Source organism: Mauremys mutica, chromosome 1, assembly GCF_020497125.1.
Source record: "Mauremys mutica isolate MM-2020 ecotype Southern chromosome 1, ASM2049712v1, whole genome shotgun sequence".
Classification (NCBI taxonomy): Eukaryota; Metazoa; Chordata; order Testudines; family Geoemydidae; genus Mauremys; species Mauremys mutica.
In genome coordinates, this window is record NC_059072.1 from 305,114,798 (window position 1) to 305,129,574 (window position 14,777).

Sequence of the window (14,777 nt, forward strand, 5' to 3'; positions counted from 1 at the left end):
CTTCCTATTGTAGTTTCCACTGCATGCATCTGATGAAGTGGGCTGTAGCCCATGAAAGCTTATGCTCAAATAAATTTGTTAGTCTCTAAGGTGCCACAAGTACTCCTGTTCTTTTTGCTATAGGTTTACTTCCTGATTTCATTTTTTTCTGTAGCAGGTCCACTGAACAGTGTGATTTTACTTTAAATGCTAGATTTTCTTTACTCTCAAGTGGTAAAATTACTATCTTAAAAATGTTGGATCCATCTCTTGAGCATGAGAGTAAATTAGTATGCTGGGTATTTTTGCTCCAACAGCATGCAAATCTGGTTCTATTTTACTGGTTGAAAAACCTATTGGGCTGAAAGAAAGCTTATTATTGTGTTCTCTGAGAGACTGATCAAAAGGCATATCTGTAGGATTTTACATATATCAGACAGTGTCTGCTTCCTTATTCATTGTTGTCATGTGTTGTAACCACTTGGGGCAAAAAAAAAAAAAGAGATGAAGATGAGTGTGTGTGTCACATAAATAGTTAGTGCAACACTGTGGCAGAAGGAAGGGAAGATCTTGTTGGGTTACCAGTATTGCCAACCTCAAGAGATCAAAAATCAGGAGTTAGATCCTCCAAAATCATGAGATTTGCCCCCGCTCCCCCCAAAAAATTGAGTTTGTTTTTTTTTAAAGAAAGATTATATTGGTTTTGGGTCTCTCTTGATTTTTAACTCTCCCTACCTATCCCCTGTGTGTGTGAGTGAGAGCGAGAGAGATGATACATTGCCCACTCTCCCAAATTTATTGAATATGGTGACTTTGGCTCCTGCTGCAGGAGCTCTCAACCCCATAACTGGCTGTCCTTTGCCCTCCAATTAATTCTGCCGCCCTCAGCCTCCAAATCAATCCTGTCCCCTCAGTTTCCACATCTGCCTGTCACACCAATTCTGTCTGTCCCCCAACCTACCTATCAGTTTTGCCCCTCTCCCCCATCTCCACCTCTGCTGCTATAGCTCTTGGGGTGTTCTTCAATCCCCTTTCAGGCAGGGGGTGGGTGTTGCAGCCAGGGAAAAAGAGGAAAGGGGTGAGGAGCTGTCTGCATTGTGAAGGGAGAAGGAATGAGGGGCACTCTGCCCCCTCCTCACCTGTGAGAACAGCGAGCATGGATGAAATAGATGCTTCTAATTCCTTCAGGGCTGAACTTTGCAAAGGGGCCGGAGAGTTTTGTGTCATCATGAGATGAGCTCCAGCTCTCTCTGAAATTCTGTCACTCGGAAAACAATCATGAGAGTTGGCAATACTGGGTTACACAGTTTTAGGAAAGCTACCCGGAATCAAAACTTTAAAAGGAATGTTTTAAAAATTATATATTGATTTTTTATTCTGGATTCAACAGAAATTCCTGAAAATGTTACCTTTCAGGTTGAAATTCAGGAGTAGACTGACTCAGTCACAGACCAGGGTACTATTCTATAAACATAAGATCTCAGCTGCTGGTTCCACATAGTCAGGCTTGATGGCTGGAGCAGAGGTTGAAGCTAGGTGTAAGGTCGGGACTGGGACAAGGGAAGCACTGAAACTGGTGTCCAAGGGCAGGCTGTGACTCAGAACCGAGGTCAGCCAACCCAGGATTGTATCCGGAATCCAGATGTAGGCCAAAGCTGGTTGGGAGTGAGTCCAACTGTCGGGAACAGGAGGTGGGTGCAGGAGGTGGAGCAGCTCAATAATTGGGCTGGAGCAAGGTCAGAATAGGCCATGAACCAGGAGGAACAGTTAACTTGCAGCTCTGTGTTGGTGAAATACCAGAGCCTGGGGTCATCTGACCCGGGTTCTGCTTACGGATAGGCTGCTTCCACATGCCTGAGGGCTGAGTCACTGCAGGCTCTGTTGGAGGAATAAGTCAGTGCAGCTGAGTTGCTGCTGCATACCTGGGTGATGACTCTGTGTGTCATGGCAGCTGAGTGGGCAGCCCTGGTCTGGCTGCGGGTTTGCCTCATATAAGGTACTACAGATATGCAGACATAATTTAAATAATGTGGGTTACAAGATCATAGTATTTTGGGAATCACTAATGCTAGAAAAAATGACTATAAATCATTGGAAGTCTTGAATTCTAAATTTTTCAGTAGAGCAGAGCCCTCGTTAGTTTACAAAGTATCATGCTTTGAATTGCTACTGGTTTCTCAAATGTGGTCTGTAATAGCTTGTAGTTTTGCCTAATACCCTGAGCCAATTTGCTGTTGCAACTCATTGATTCGGGTAGTTAATCTTGGGGAATTCTGTGCTATCAGTCTGTAGGACGCTTTCCAGCACATCCCAGTATGGCCCTGATGTACCTGACATTTTGTCTTGTCTAAAAGGTCCATAGATCCATCAGTGGCCTCTCATTCTGCATATAGCTACATAGGCAGAGCTAGATCTTTAAGTCAGTGATTGGGGAAGTCATGACATGACTGAAGAGCCCACTAGGTTTCTGTTCTCTCTCCATAGTTGCGGGAAGGTTTATTGGAATTCCTGATGGAGAGCAAAAGTGTTTTTAAAAAAAAGATTTTGGCCATAAATTTGTTTCTGTAGCTGTGTTTCTGGTCCTCCCCTGCATAGGGATTTAAGGGTCCAGTTCCTCTGTTGAGACACCATTAGAGGGGCCCCTGCCAGTGTGCTGGGAACAGGTCAGAAAGAAGGGAGAAGCATGAATATATGCTGTCTGCTGCACCCCACTTGTGGAATGCCTGCATTGGAGATCTCTGTGTACCTCAGCAGATCCAGGTTGGGCAGAGACCTTCATGGAGTTGGTCTCCTGAGCTAGGATCAACAAATCCAGACCATCAGGAAATTGGGTCAATAGAACCACTCCTGCTTCCTAAGGGGGAAGGTTTATACTCCATTTTCCCCTTTGATTTAAGAAGAAATCATGAGGTGGCAGTGTTGTGCTGGACCTAAAGCATCTCCAGTTCCTGAGAGAGCCCAGATTCAACATGGAAACACTGAAGTTCAGCTTGGTGGCAATCAGCAAGGGGAAATTAAGTTATTAATTACTTGAAAGATGTGTACCTTCACATCCCTAGAATTTCACTGCAAATTTCTGTATTTTACCTTTTAGATCCCAGCACTTCAAATGCATTGTTGTCATTTAGCCTTGCCACCTCCCCTTCCCCAAGGTATTTACAAAGTTACCCATTGTCCTAGTAGCTGCCCTCAGACAGGAAGCGGGAGGGGGTTTAACTCTGTCCATTCCTTGATGTCTTGAAAAGGGCTCTGTCCAAAGACAAATTGGTACAAAGCACTTCAAGGCTAATTGTTAACTTAGAGGACCACGGTTTCATTCTAAATTGGGAAAAGAGCAAACTGGACCCTACACTCAGATAGCTCACCTAGGGTTGGAAATTGACATGCTTCCACAGATTTTGTTTCTCGAGAGACAGAAAAAATGTCAGATGGGTCAGCAGCCTCTGGGATATTACAGTCCACTCCCTGATGTAATTAGTGGGGATGGTCTTGACCTATGTAGACACAACAATGAGCCCGAGTGCACATGAGACCTCTCCAGTCATTTCTGTTGTCCCTATCTCCTCACACCAGTTCGTCCTACCGGGAGAGTACAATTTCCTCAGAGTCTAATAACCTCTTTGAGGTAATGGCTCACTCATAATTTCAAGAAGGGATTTCCCTTACCTGAGTTGGGCAAGAATAGTGCTTACTACTGATACCCACCTCAGAGGATGGGGAGCTCATGTGAAGATGAATTTAGTACCAGGCACTTGACAGAGCAAGAGGAGAAGCAGTCTATTATTGTTTTATTGTAGTGATTAGATGCCCCAGCCATGGGCCAGAACCCCACTGTGCTAGGCACTGTACAAACTAAACTATGGTTAGAGCTCAGAGCAATTCACTATAGACTCAGGATCCTCTCTTCATGGATTGACAATGCCCACATCCTAATCATGATTGACAACACCAATGCAGTGTTCTATATCAACAAACAGGGTGGGATAAGGCCACCAACCCTACAAAAGGAAGCCGACCTTCTGATGTTCTGGGCAGGGGAAACTCTAATCTCTTTTTGCTCTATATATTCAAGGCAGAAAAAAACAAACATTATGGCAAACTGGCTGGGCAGGGAACAGCTAGATCACGTGGAGTGGAGTCTTCATTTAGAAGTGTTTTAGTTACTAATGATGAAATTTGGGGTCCTGCTGGTAGATCTGTTTGCATCACATTTGAAGTGCAACATCCCTCCTCCTTTTTCTCGTGAAAGGGTGAGCCAAGAGTAGTAGGCACATGCTTTCTTCCATTTGACTCAAGAAAGCAGCTCTGGCATATACTGGATAAAGAAGCCCACTTTATCTTTATCTGTCTGTAAGAGACTCACCCCTCCGGCGCCTCCTGCTGCTCTCTTCTGGAAATTAGCTCATCCAGCCTCCAGAGCACCCCCTGCAGGCTGGTGTCTTGCTGCCAGTTGGCCCCCATGTCCCTCCCAGACCCGTTATCTGGGGTGCTGTCCCCTGGCCGTACACCCCTCAGTCTCATGGTCTCCCCTCTCCAGGGAACCACCACCCACTATCCCCACCTCACCTCAGTATAAGGCTACTGCCAGTCATCGTCTAGCCCCCACGCCCTGGGGCAGACTGCAGTATCAGCCTACTCATCACCAGCAAGGTTGGGTTTGGACCTGCTGCCTTTGCCTACCCCTGGGCTACCCTCTGCAACCCCCAGTACCCATTGGCCTTCTGCTAGGCCGCAGCCAGGGGCTTTCCAGGCTGGAGCTCCCCAGCTCCTCTGCCTTTCTCCAGTCCTGCTCCACTCAAGTCCCTCCCTCTCAGAAGCTAGAGGGAGTCTGCTTGAGCTTTAGCCTAAAAGCCCCTTTATAGGGCCAGCTGCAGCCTGATTGGGGTGTGGCCCAGCTGCGGCTGTTTCCCCAATCAACAGGGCCGGTGCAACCATTTAAGCGACCTAGGCAGTCGCCTAGGGCGCTAGGATTTGGGGGGGGGGCGGCATTTTCTTCGGCAGCGACCGCGGTGGCCGGATCTTCGGCCGCCCCGGTCGCTTCCAGCATTTAGGCGGAGGGAGCTGGGGCAGGGGAGCGCAGGGAGGGCTGCCTGCAGCAAGTGTGTGGGGGGACGGCACGTAGGGGAACTCCCCGCCCCAGCTCACCCCTGCCCCGTCTCCTCCCCAAGCACGCCGTGGCTGCTTCACTTCTCCCGCCTCCCAGGCTTGCGGCGCCCTAAGCTGATTGGCGCCGCAAGCCTGGGAGGCCGGAGAAGTGAAGCAGTGATGGCGTGCTCGGGGTGGAGGCGGAGCAGGGGTGAGCTAGGGTGCGGGGGGTGCTTCAGGGCGGAGGGGGGGAGCTGCCACAAGGGGGGCGCCTCAGGGCGGAGTGGGGAAGCTGCCGCGGGGCGGGCGCCTCAGGGCGGGGGCTTGGGGACGGGGGAGGGCGCAAGGTGGAAGTTTTGCCTTAGGCGCGAAACATCCTTGCACCAGCCCTACCAATCAGCCTAGGGTTTTCTCTCTCAGCCCCCACCCTCTCCAAGGGCTGGCTTTTAACCCCTTCTTAGCCGGAGCAGGGTGACCACCCCGCTACACTGTCACATACAGGTTTTTCAAACGTCTAATGCTCTATTCTTTTTCTACCATCCAGCAGTTAAAGGAAAGAACCTCAAAATCTTCCATTTCAGGGTGGTTGAGATGGTGCACACATGAAGCATGCAAGTCCAAGAGCCTCTCCCCCAACTGGCCTCAAAGCCCACTCACTAAGAGCAGCAGGAGCCTCCGAATCTGCAGGGCAGACACCTGGTTATTCATACCTTCTCAACATTTTACTAGGAGGAAGCTGCCTTTGATAGCAGGTTGCTTGCAGAATTAGAGAAGGAACTTAAAACCTTGTATATAGTTCTGTTAGGTTAATCTTCCTTGAGACAAACTGCTATAAAAATCCCATTGGTTAATGGGTTTGTGGACCTTGTATATGAAAGACAATAGGAACATTTATTTATTCCTTTCTCTGAGTTAAAAGTCCACAGATCTTGTTATACCAATATAATAAAAACCATCAGGATCTTACTAAGAGGGATAAGGCAAAGATGCCACATTTATTGTAAATATAATAATAAGGCAAAAGATAAAAATAAACAATGTTGTTTGACCACTTATTCCTATTACTACTTATTCCTTACACACACACACACTCTCTCTCTCTCTCTCTCTCTCTCTCTCATTCAAGTTCTGTATAGGTGTTATAGTTACCAGCCTAGAAGTTGCTCATGCCAAGGTATCTTGGTCATGAGGATGGAGCCGAGTCTGTCAGATGCACCTGATGCTCCTGGAGGCCGGCAGCAGAACCAGAGACTCAAAGTCCTCAGTCTTTGGAGTTCATTCTTATAGGAATTAATTCCTATGTTAGTCTATGAGAGCTGTTTCATCCTGCTATTGCTGACTCAATCAGCAGATGGCACATTCCTGGTGGCTCCACATTGTCTAAAGTGGCACATTCCTGGTGGCTTCACATTGTCCAACGTTTGTGTTTCTCATCCTTCCAGGTGATGGGGTGGATCCCAGTTTACTCTACGGGGGTTGTCTGGTGGTCCACTTGACACATTCTTCGGCCGATGGATACTCCCTTTCTAGGCTGGCACCTCCCTAACCATTCATGCACATCAAGCATTCATCAACATACATTCCATATTGTAACCATATTTTAATTTACTGTCTCCACCACTTTTGGGATGTGTGTTAATTCCTATGAGATTCCCGGCCCTGTAATCACAGATGATGGGAGACTGTTTGTTTACATTGTATCAGTTACAGCTTAAGGCTAGCATAGTGTTTACTTCAAGAACAAAGTCAATTAACTTGCTTGTAAGTTTTACATAGTAATAGAGTATCTTTCAGAGGACAAATACAATCAATGTTTTCTGCAGACAGGAGCTTACAAGTTTTAACAGAAGAACTAAAAGATTTTTGTACTTGGTGAAACTGGGGGGTCACTGTCACTTGGGGGGAATCACTGTTAGTACCTTCTTTAATATCCCTACAATCTGACCCTCCCTTTATATGAAGCATTTATTTGACCAGTAGGATAAAAATTCCTGCTAGGTTTGTTCAAATTTTGGTCAATTAAGTTATGCTGTGCAATAGGAATTCATTGTTTATTGCTATAGAGTGTATAAACTTATTAACAAGTTTTAATCCACATGGGGGATTATCCTTTTCTAAGGAAGCTGTGTTAGCTGGTGTGTTAGCCCTCCCTTATCAGTGAGTGACAGGTCTAATTCTGCCTATGTAGCTGCAGGCATGCTGAAAGGCAGTTGGACCTTATAACTCAGAGAAAGGAAATATTTGTTTAATCAAAATAAATTTTCCTGGTCCATATACTGGCGCCACTGATGGAACAGAGCCTCTTCTGTTTGGTGTGTCTATGCACCCTTCTCTGTTTCTGCACTTTCAGCAATAATGAGGGTATATTTTACCATCCATAATTTAATGGCGCTGTGATGAAAGTAAACTCTGCTTCCCATTCTGACTTTCCTATTATACATCCTATTCTACCAACCTCTTGCTCTACTCACTGTTATTAAAATAATTGAGGGCAAATTCTCTAAGCTCATTTTGTAGTCACAGTAACCTTGCAAATTAAGTTTTAAATTTAATTACACAATTTGACCCTTATACTCCTCTTCCCTCCCCTCCCCTTCCCCCCCTCCCCCCGGTTGCTGTGTAGTTTTCTTTTCCTTGAGCTGTGCGATTACTGGAACTGAAATTTGGCTCTGTCGTCCCAACTCAGATATATTTTCTCATATATATTTTCTATTTGTTTTTGATTTATTTTAATTAATCACTCTCACCATTAATGAGTGCTCTGAAATATTAAATTTTAGACAGCCCTTACTGGACATGAATGTCATATCTTCAACTCCAGTTTGAAGAGGGAACTGAGGATATTTTATATGAAGACATTAATTATGGTTCCCAAGTATCATTTCAAAGTGCTGATAAAAAGAGTGAGGAGATGGAGAACTGACAGAAATAAAATTGTTGTTGCTATGGTGATGTTATACGTGTGCTCTAAATTTGTTATTAGGTATTTGTGCATGCAGCGTCTCAATGATTTAGTGTAAAGCAAATGAATTTATTTATTTGTATTCTAGATAGCTGCATAGTATTTGTTTATTTGTATTCCCATTTGGATTATGGGAAAATAGTTGTTGGTTGGAACAGCCCAAATATAGTACAGATGTACGTAGTCAAAACTGCCATTATACTCTCCTCCCAATAAACTTAAACCTGACTTTCTTCAGGGCAGCGGTATGCCTTTGCTATATTTTTCTTGTCTTTATTCTTAGCCTTTCCAAAACAGAGAAATGGTCTGCTTTTTTATTTTATGTTGCTGGTGTTTGGTAATTTTGTTGGATCTGTGTTCAGTTGAAATCAAGCTTAGAAATCTCAGCCAAAGTTGCTTTCTGTATAACTTTCAGTTTAAGATGTGGATCTGGATATAAAACTTTTATAGTCATTCTTTCAGAACACTGGCACTCTGGAGACAGTTGGATTTAGGCATCATGATTTCATGAGAATGATTGTCTTCTGCTTTAAAGCAGAGGATTAAATTCTGATTATGGCTACTACAGACTTTCTGTGTGAACTTGGACATCCCAGTTAACACCTATGTCTGTTTTCTGACCTGTACAAAGGGAATAAAAGTATTTACCTACATTCACAGGGCTTTTTGAAGCTAAAATATTTGTAAAGCATCTTGAAATTTTTTGATAGAAGACTATGTAGATACATAAAAAATGATTTTAATATATAGCTTTTGGAGCAGATGTCAAGATTCAGAATTGGATAAAAGAAGCTGTGGAGATGAATGTGAGAGATCCATGTGGGAATTTGGGACATTTAATGCAATGATAAATGAAATCTGTCTTGGGTTCTCAAAATACAGTCATGCATAAATTGTTCATTCTTTAGAGGCTTGAACAGTGACATATATTGAGGGTGACTAAAATAGCTTTTAAGAGGGTGTGAATGTAAATTAAAATTAATGGTAGTTGGTACAGGATTTTAACCTGTAAGGAAAAGAAAGCCAGGTGTTTTGAGTCAGAAAAATCTTCATCTTCGTGGGAAAACCAAGAGTTGAAAAGCAAACCACTGTTGATTTTTGTGACATACCTCGTAGGAACTTTACCCAAGAAAAAACTCCAAACCACAACGTAAATTAACATTTTTACTTAGTGCTAACTAAGAGTCATGTCTCCTCCTCCTGTCACTCCCAACTTCCAAACCTCCCCCAATATCTCTAAAATAGCTGAGGAGGACAGGGAATTGAATCCACCCAGGTGTCCCTGTCTAAATATGATTCCTTTTATTCTGTGTGCCAATCCCCCTGCCCCACCCTCCACTATCCACCAGGAGGACAATCATTTTACTATGAAGAAGGAAATATGTTCCCGCTAAGGGCTTTGTTATTTCCTGAATTAATTTTTTGTAAATTTATTTCCAATGATCTTTCTCAGTGAATTTCTCAAGTTTCCATGTGATATAGAAATCAGTGAAATGGGGAACAGTGAGCAGCCTTACTGCAGTCTAGTCACAACTTGTTTTCCAGCACTGGATTCATTATATTGCTGTCCTCTTCCCTAGCCTCTTTTCATAAGCCATTTGTTAGTACTGAACACCTGCAGACCTCTTGGGCAGATACGGTTAGAACAGATGGGGTGTGGCTCCTACTGCCTGAAAGAAGTGAATGCTAGATGATTTGTGCCAATGTTCAGACATAACATATCCCTTTTAAGGGAAAGGTAATGATGATTGACCACAGGTTGAAATAAAATCATTGTGTTCACCCCAAAGAGTGCTTGCTGCTTTTACTCTGGGAAAGCATGTTTTGTCATCTTTTTTTCCAACAGCAGCCTTCATTGACTCTTGATTTATCGTTTATAGTATTTAAAAATAAATAGTCATATCTAAATTTAAACAATAACCCACTGCAGGTGCAAATGTGCATTCTGGGTGAATAAACTTATGCAAGCTAGAGAATTAATGAGCATTTGTGGGAGAGAATTTAACTCGTGACATACAGGACCAGATCCAGGGCTGTAATTCCACATGCCATCAGTCTCTAGATAGATCAGCAGCCAGAGCTTGGAAATCATGTGGTAGAAATAATGGGCACAATTATTAAGGACTTCATAACAAAATCTCCCCTCACTCCCCTTCCCCTGCGCTCTTTTTAAAATGGATGGTGGGTCAAGGTTGAGAGAAAGCAACTACTTAAAATGAAAACTGAACATGCATTAGTGAATGTGCTGGCCCACCACACAATTTGTTAAAAAACGTATTTTTTTAAATGGTGTTGATTCACTGGGTTAAAGCACTAACCTTGTTCTTAAGTGTTACTGGGTTTAAATCCTTGTTTATGGTTTTAATTGAAATGATTCCAGTGGTTTTCCTTTGATCAATAATGTAAAATTGTTCAGTTTGAAGTACTACACAATATAGTATGATGCCTATCCTTACTCCTTATGCTGGAAGGGCACTGGGTACGAATTTGAAAATGAGATGTACCAAGGGACGCTGTAAAGTTGTGGTGGGGAAGTCCCTTAATCATTTTTTTGTTGTTGTTAGTAAGATATTTTGAGTGTACAAGTACTCCTGTTCTTTTTAAGGTTCCTTTTGTTCTCCACCAAGAAAAAGTCCCAAAGAAACCAGTCTTGTGTTACCCCAATTGTTTTTCTTTTTATGCTTTTTCCAGAGTCTTGGATTTATTCCTTTGATAAACCATTCAGCTACAGCCAACTATGTAATGCTGCAGCCCCTACTCATCTCTCCTTATGTAGATTGCTCAGTTACTTCTTCATAGGAAGAAAAAGCCTCCATTGGGTCTGAAACTGATATTTAAACCTCAAACTCAGAACTCATGAGAACTGGGTTTACCTGCTGAGAAATGTTTGTTCTGCAATGTGGTTTGGAAGCTTAGTGGAGAAGATAGATTCAAAAGATCTTCCAGAATTTTTGGTTAAAGGACAAGAAAAAGGGTTCTCGTTCACTCTTTAACTCTCAATGCTATGGAAACAGCCTGTCCCACCTTGGATCCTAAATCGGCATTCTAGTTCTAAAGATCCCCAGAATAATTTTCTGATAAATTGGCTTTCTTCCATAAGGTGAACTTAACTCTTTTCTGTTTGACCTCCCTAAAAAACCTAATGCTTCTTTGAGGGGCCCATGGTAGACATAAGTTTGCAAGGAACTATCAAGAAAAGTTTTAATTTGTAGCCTTATGCTGTTAGGTTTTCAGATCAGCTATATCTGCTCAATAGTCTGAAATTCATCAGGATCCAGAATTCTCTGCTTTTTCACATTAAGAAAGTTTGAAGGAATTTCTGAAACACTATGGTGGGAACTAAAAGTTGTAATGATATGACTTGGGTGTTTTCTGTGTGTAGCTGCTAATTTAGCACTTTTCTGGTAGGTTGCATAGCATTGTGGATCAGGCTGTTAGGCGGGAACCTTCCCTCCTCGCTTGGTGTGTTACTCCGGTTGTGCCTATGTTTTTTGGGAGAATTTTTAGGCATTACTTCTAACAGTTCAGATATCTAGGTAACTCTAAAAAAAGAACAGGAGTACTTGTGGCAACTTAGAGACTAACAAATGTATTTGAGCATAAGCTTTTGTGGGCTACAGCCCACTTCATCGGATGCATAGAATGGAACATATAGTAAGGAGATACATATACATACAGAGAACATGAAAAGGTGGGAGTTGCCCAAGCAACTCTAAGAGGCTAATTAATTAAAATGAGCTATTGTCAGCAGGAGAAAAAAATACTTGTAGTGATAATCAAGATAGCCCATTTAAGACAGTTTGACAAGAAGCTGTGAGGATACTTAACATGGGGAATTAGGTTCAATGTGTAATGGCTCAGCCATTCCCAGTCTCTATTTAAGCCTAAATTGATTGTATCTAGTTTGCATATCAATTCAAGTTCAGCAGTTTCTCGTTGGAGTCTGTTTTTGAAGCTTTTCTGTTGCAAAATTGCCACCTTTAAATCTGTTACTGAATGGCCAGAGAGGTTGAAGTGTTCTCCTACTGTTTTTTGAATGTTATGATTCCTGATGTCAGATTTGTGTCCATTTATTCTTTTGTGAAGAGACTGTCTGGTTTGGCCAATGTACATGGCAGAGGGGCATTGCTGGTAACTCTGCTTCTTCCATCATCTCATGCCAAGAACCCTGAACTTTTCACTTCAGGAATGTATTGTGATTGCTCACTCCTTAACTGAAAAAGTTGGCCTGTTGAATTCTTAACAAAGATGTCCAATTATTTTTAAAGCAAAAAAAGAAAGAAACCACAAACCCTTTCAGCTCATATTTATACACCAGAAAGAAACTAAGATGAGCACAGACCTTTTAAAAAAATTTTTTTGGGGTTGCTTTTAAAATTTCTCTGCGGGAACAGAGCCTTTACAAAGGTTGATTTACTTTTTATCCATTTTGAAGGATTCAGATGGCCTTGAAGCTTCCTGATATGCCATTGTGCTTAAAGAATTGTATACAAGAATCACAGCAGCAGTGTCCTTCCTGATCAGGATCAGAGCATACACCAGGGGTCGGCAACCTCTGGCACATGGCTCGCCAGGGTAAGCATCTTGGTGGGCCGGGCCAGTTTGTTTACCTGCCGTGTTGGCAGGTTTGGCAGACCGTGGCTCCCACTGACCGTGGTTCGCCGTCCCAGGCCAATGCGGGAGGTGGGAAGCTGCAGCCAGCACATCCCTTGGCCCACGGCCCTTCCCCCCGCCCCCATTGGCCTGGGATGGCGAACCGCGGCCATGGGAGCCGCAATCGGCCGAACCTGCCGATTGGTGACTGCTGCATTTGGCTGAGAAAGGTTTGGAGACAGCCCTCCTTTGAGGTTTCTCTTTTAAGGGAAGATCATAGTTGGTGTCTTCCCATTCAGATTAGCTTCTGCATTCTGAGAGTCCTGTCAGATACTGTGTTGTTTAGAACACAGTTGTCTATACTGATCAAAGTCACAGAAAAACAAACTAACAGTTAACTTTGTGTATAACTGAGTTGATTAATACACCAACCCATCCTGATGGACATTATCCTATGAGGTTTAGAAAAAGGAAGTTCCTGTTAGGGATGAGGAGTGCAGGCCAACCTTCATTCTTTCACATAAAGATTGTCTCAAACTGGGGAGCAAAGAATGCGCAAAGGAGGAACAATGGAGGAGAATCTTTTCAAGGATGGGAGAATGATAGATTTGTGGTTTAATCACAGGATTAGGAATCAGAAGCCTTGAAGTATACTCTCCAGCTCTGCCACAGACTTCCTGTATGGCCTTGGGCAAGTAATTTAATTTCCTGTCCCTTAGTTTTCCCATCTGCAAAATAAGTATGATAACACATCCCTAACTCACAGGGAACTTTAATATATCTGAGGTTTTCATAAAATGTGATGTGTTATAGTAAAGTTCATTAATAAATGTTGGATTTGGTTGGTTGCCATCTTTCCTATTGTTGCTACCAAAGAGGGAGAAAACACGATAGTCTATTTTGCAAGATCATGTCACAGAAAATGAATGATCAGGTAAGAGAATAAACAATTTGGCTTTTCCAATCTGAGATATGTGAAGAGTTTCAGACTGTAAAGAATTTTCAGTGCTGAGTTCCAAATACCTGGGGGAAAAACGGGTTGCAACAGACACAGACAGAAGTCTTCACATGTAGCTGTGTTTTTGAGAACCGGAGGCATGCCAGTGTTTTTCCTATAATCAGTTGTTGGCCTGTCTTTCAGTTAGCTGGAAAAAAAAGTCTCATATTTATGCTTACTTCAGTAAAATCATAGGTTTTTTAAAAATGCTTGCGGCTTCTGCCCTCATTGAGTTTCCTGCATTTGTTGTGAAGGAAAACAGCTGTTGTAAGTTATGTCACTTTGTTCATGCAGTATATTCATGAGTAAACTGATAAAATTCATTCTTTTGTTTCAGGACGGTGATATTCCATAAAGCTGTTTTGCTCACTAAATGGAGATTTTTTTTTCTAATATTGCTTATGTTTGATGTTTTAATGCAGTTTTTTATTCCAAAACTTTCATTTACTTTTTTCTACGTGCATGCAACTTGATATATCAAGATATCTCAATAACTGGACTTTTTAAATAGCACATTGTAATCTCAGATTTTCTAAGTGAGCATACAATAGAATGTAATTTGTATTTTTAATGTTTGTTTTTGTTTCTTTTGTTGCAGTCGAAATCAGCTTTCTTCTTTGCCAGCTTGCCTGTGTGGTCTTCCTCTAAAAGTCTTAATTGCAAGTAACAATAAGCTAGGTTCCCTTCCAGAAGAGATAGGTCAGCTAAAACAGTTAATGGAACTGGTATGTTACTGATTTGAATGTTTGTTTTTTGTTTGTTTTATTACAGTATAATCAATTTTGTAAAGAACGTCCTGCAAAAGCCTAATGATACAGTAATCACTTTACACAGTCAATGCCTCTTAATATGTGGTGAACTTCTTAATTGCATCAGATAGGAAAATGTTACAGTGTAACTGTCTCCTTTCCAGGCTCCCTGTCATCCACATCACTCTCCTTGGGTTCATATAAAACACATCAGTAAAGATCATCTTGCCTACTTGTTATTCTCACTGCATGATCAAATCACTCCTCTGTTCAAATCCCTCTACTGGCTCCCTGTTTTGCTGCAATGAGTTCAAATTTCTTGTTCTGGTCTCCAAGTCCCTTCCTAGTTCTGCTCCTCTCAACTTGTCTTTTTTTTTTTCTTTTCTTACCTCATTATGTTTTACAAATTATG

General features: G+C 42.4%; 1 protein-coding gene across 3 annotated transcripts in view; it reads left to right on the forward strand.

Moving 5' to 3' along the window:
* LRCH1 (leucine rich repeats and calponin homology domain containing 1) overlaps positions 1 to 14,777 on the forward strand; it is a 247,150-nt gene that overhangs the window by 123,315 nt on the left and 109,058 nt on the right. For all 3 annotated transcript variants that reach the window (XM_045013584.1, XM_045013603.1, XM_045013592.1), the window contains exon 3: positions 14,215 to 14,341. In XM_045013584.1, coding sequence (XP_044869519.1) covers positions 14,215 to 14,341 — 127 coding nt within the window. The remainder of the gene's footprint in view (positions 1 to 14,214; positions 14,342 to 14,777) is intronic.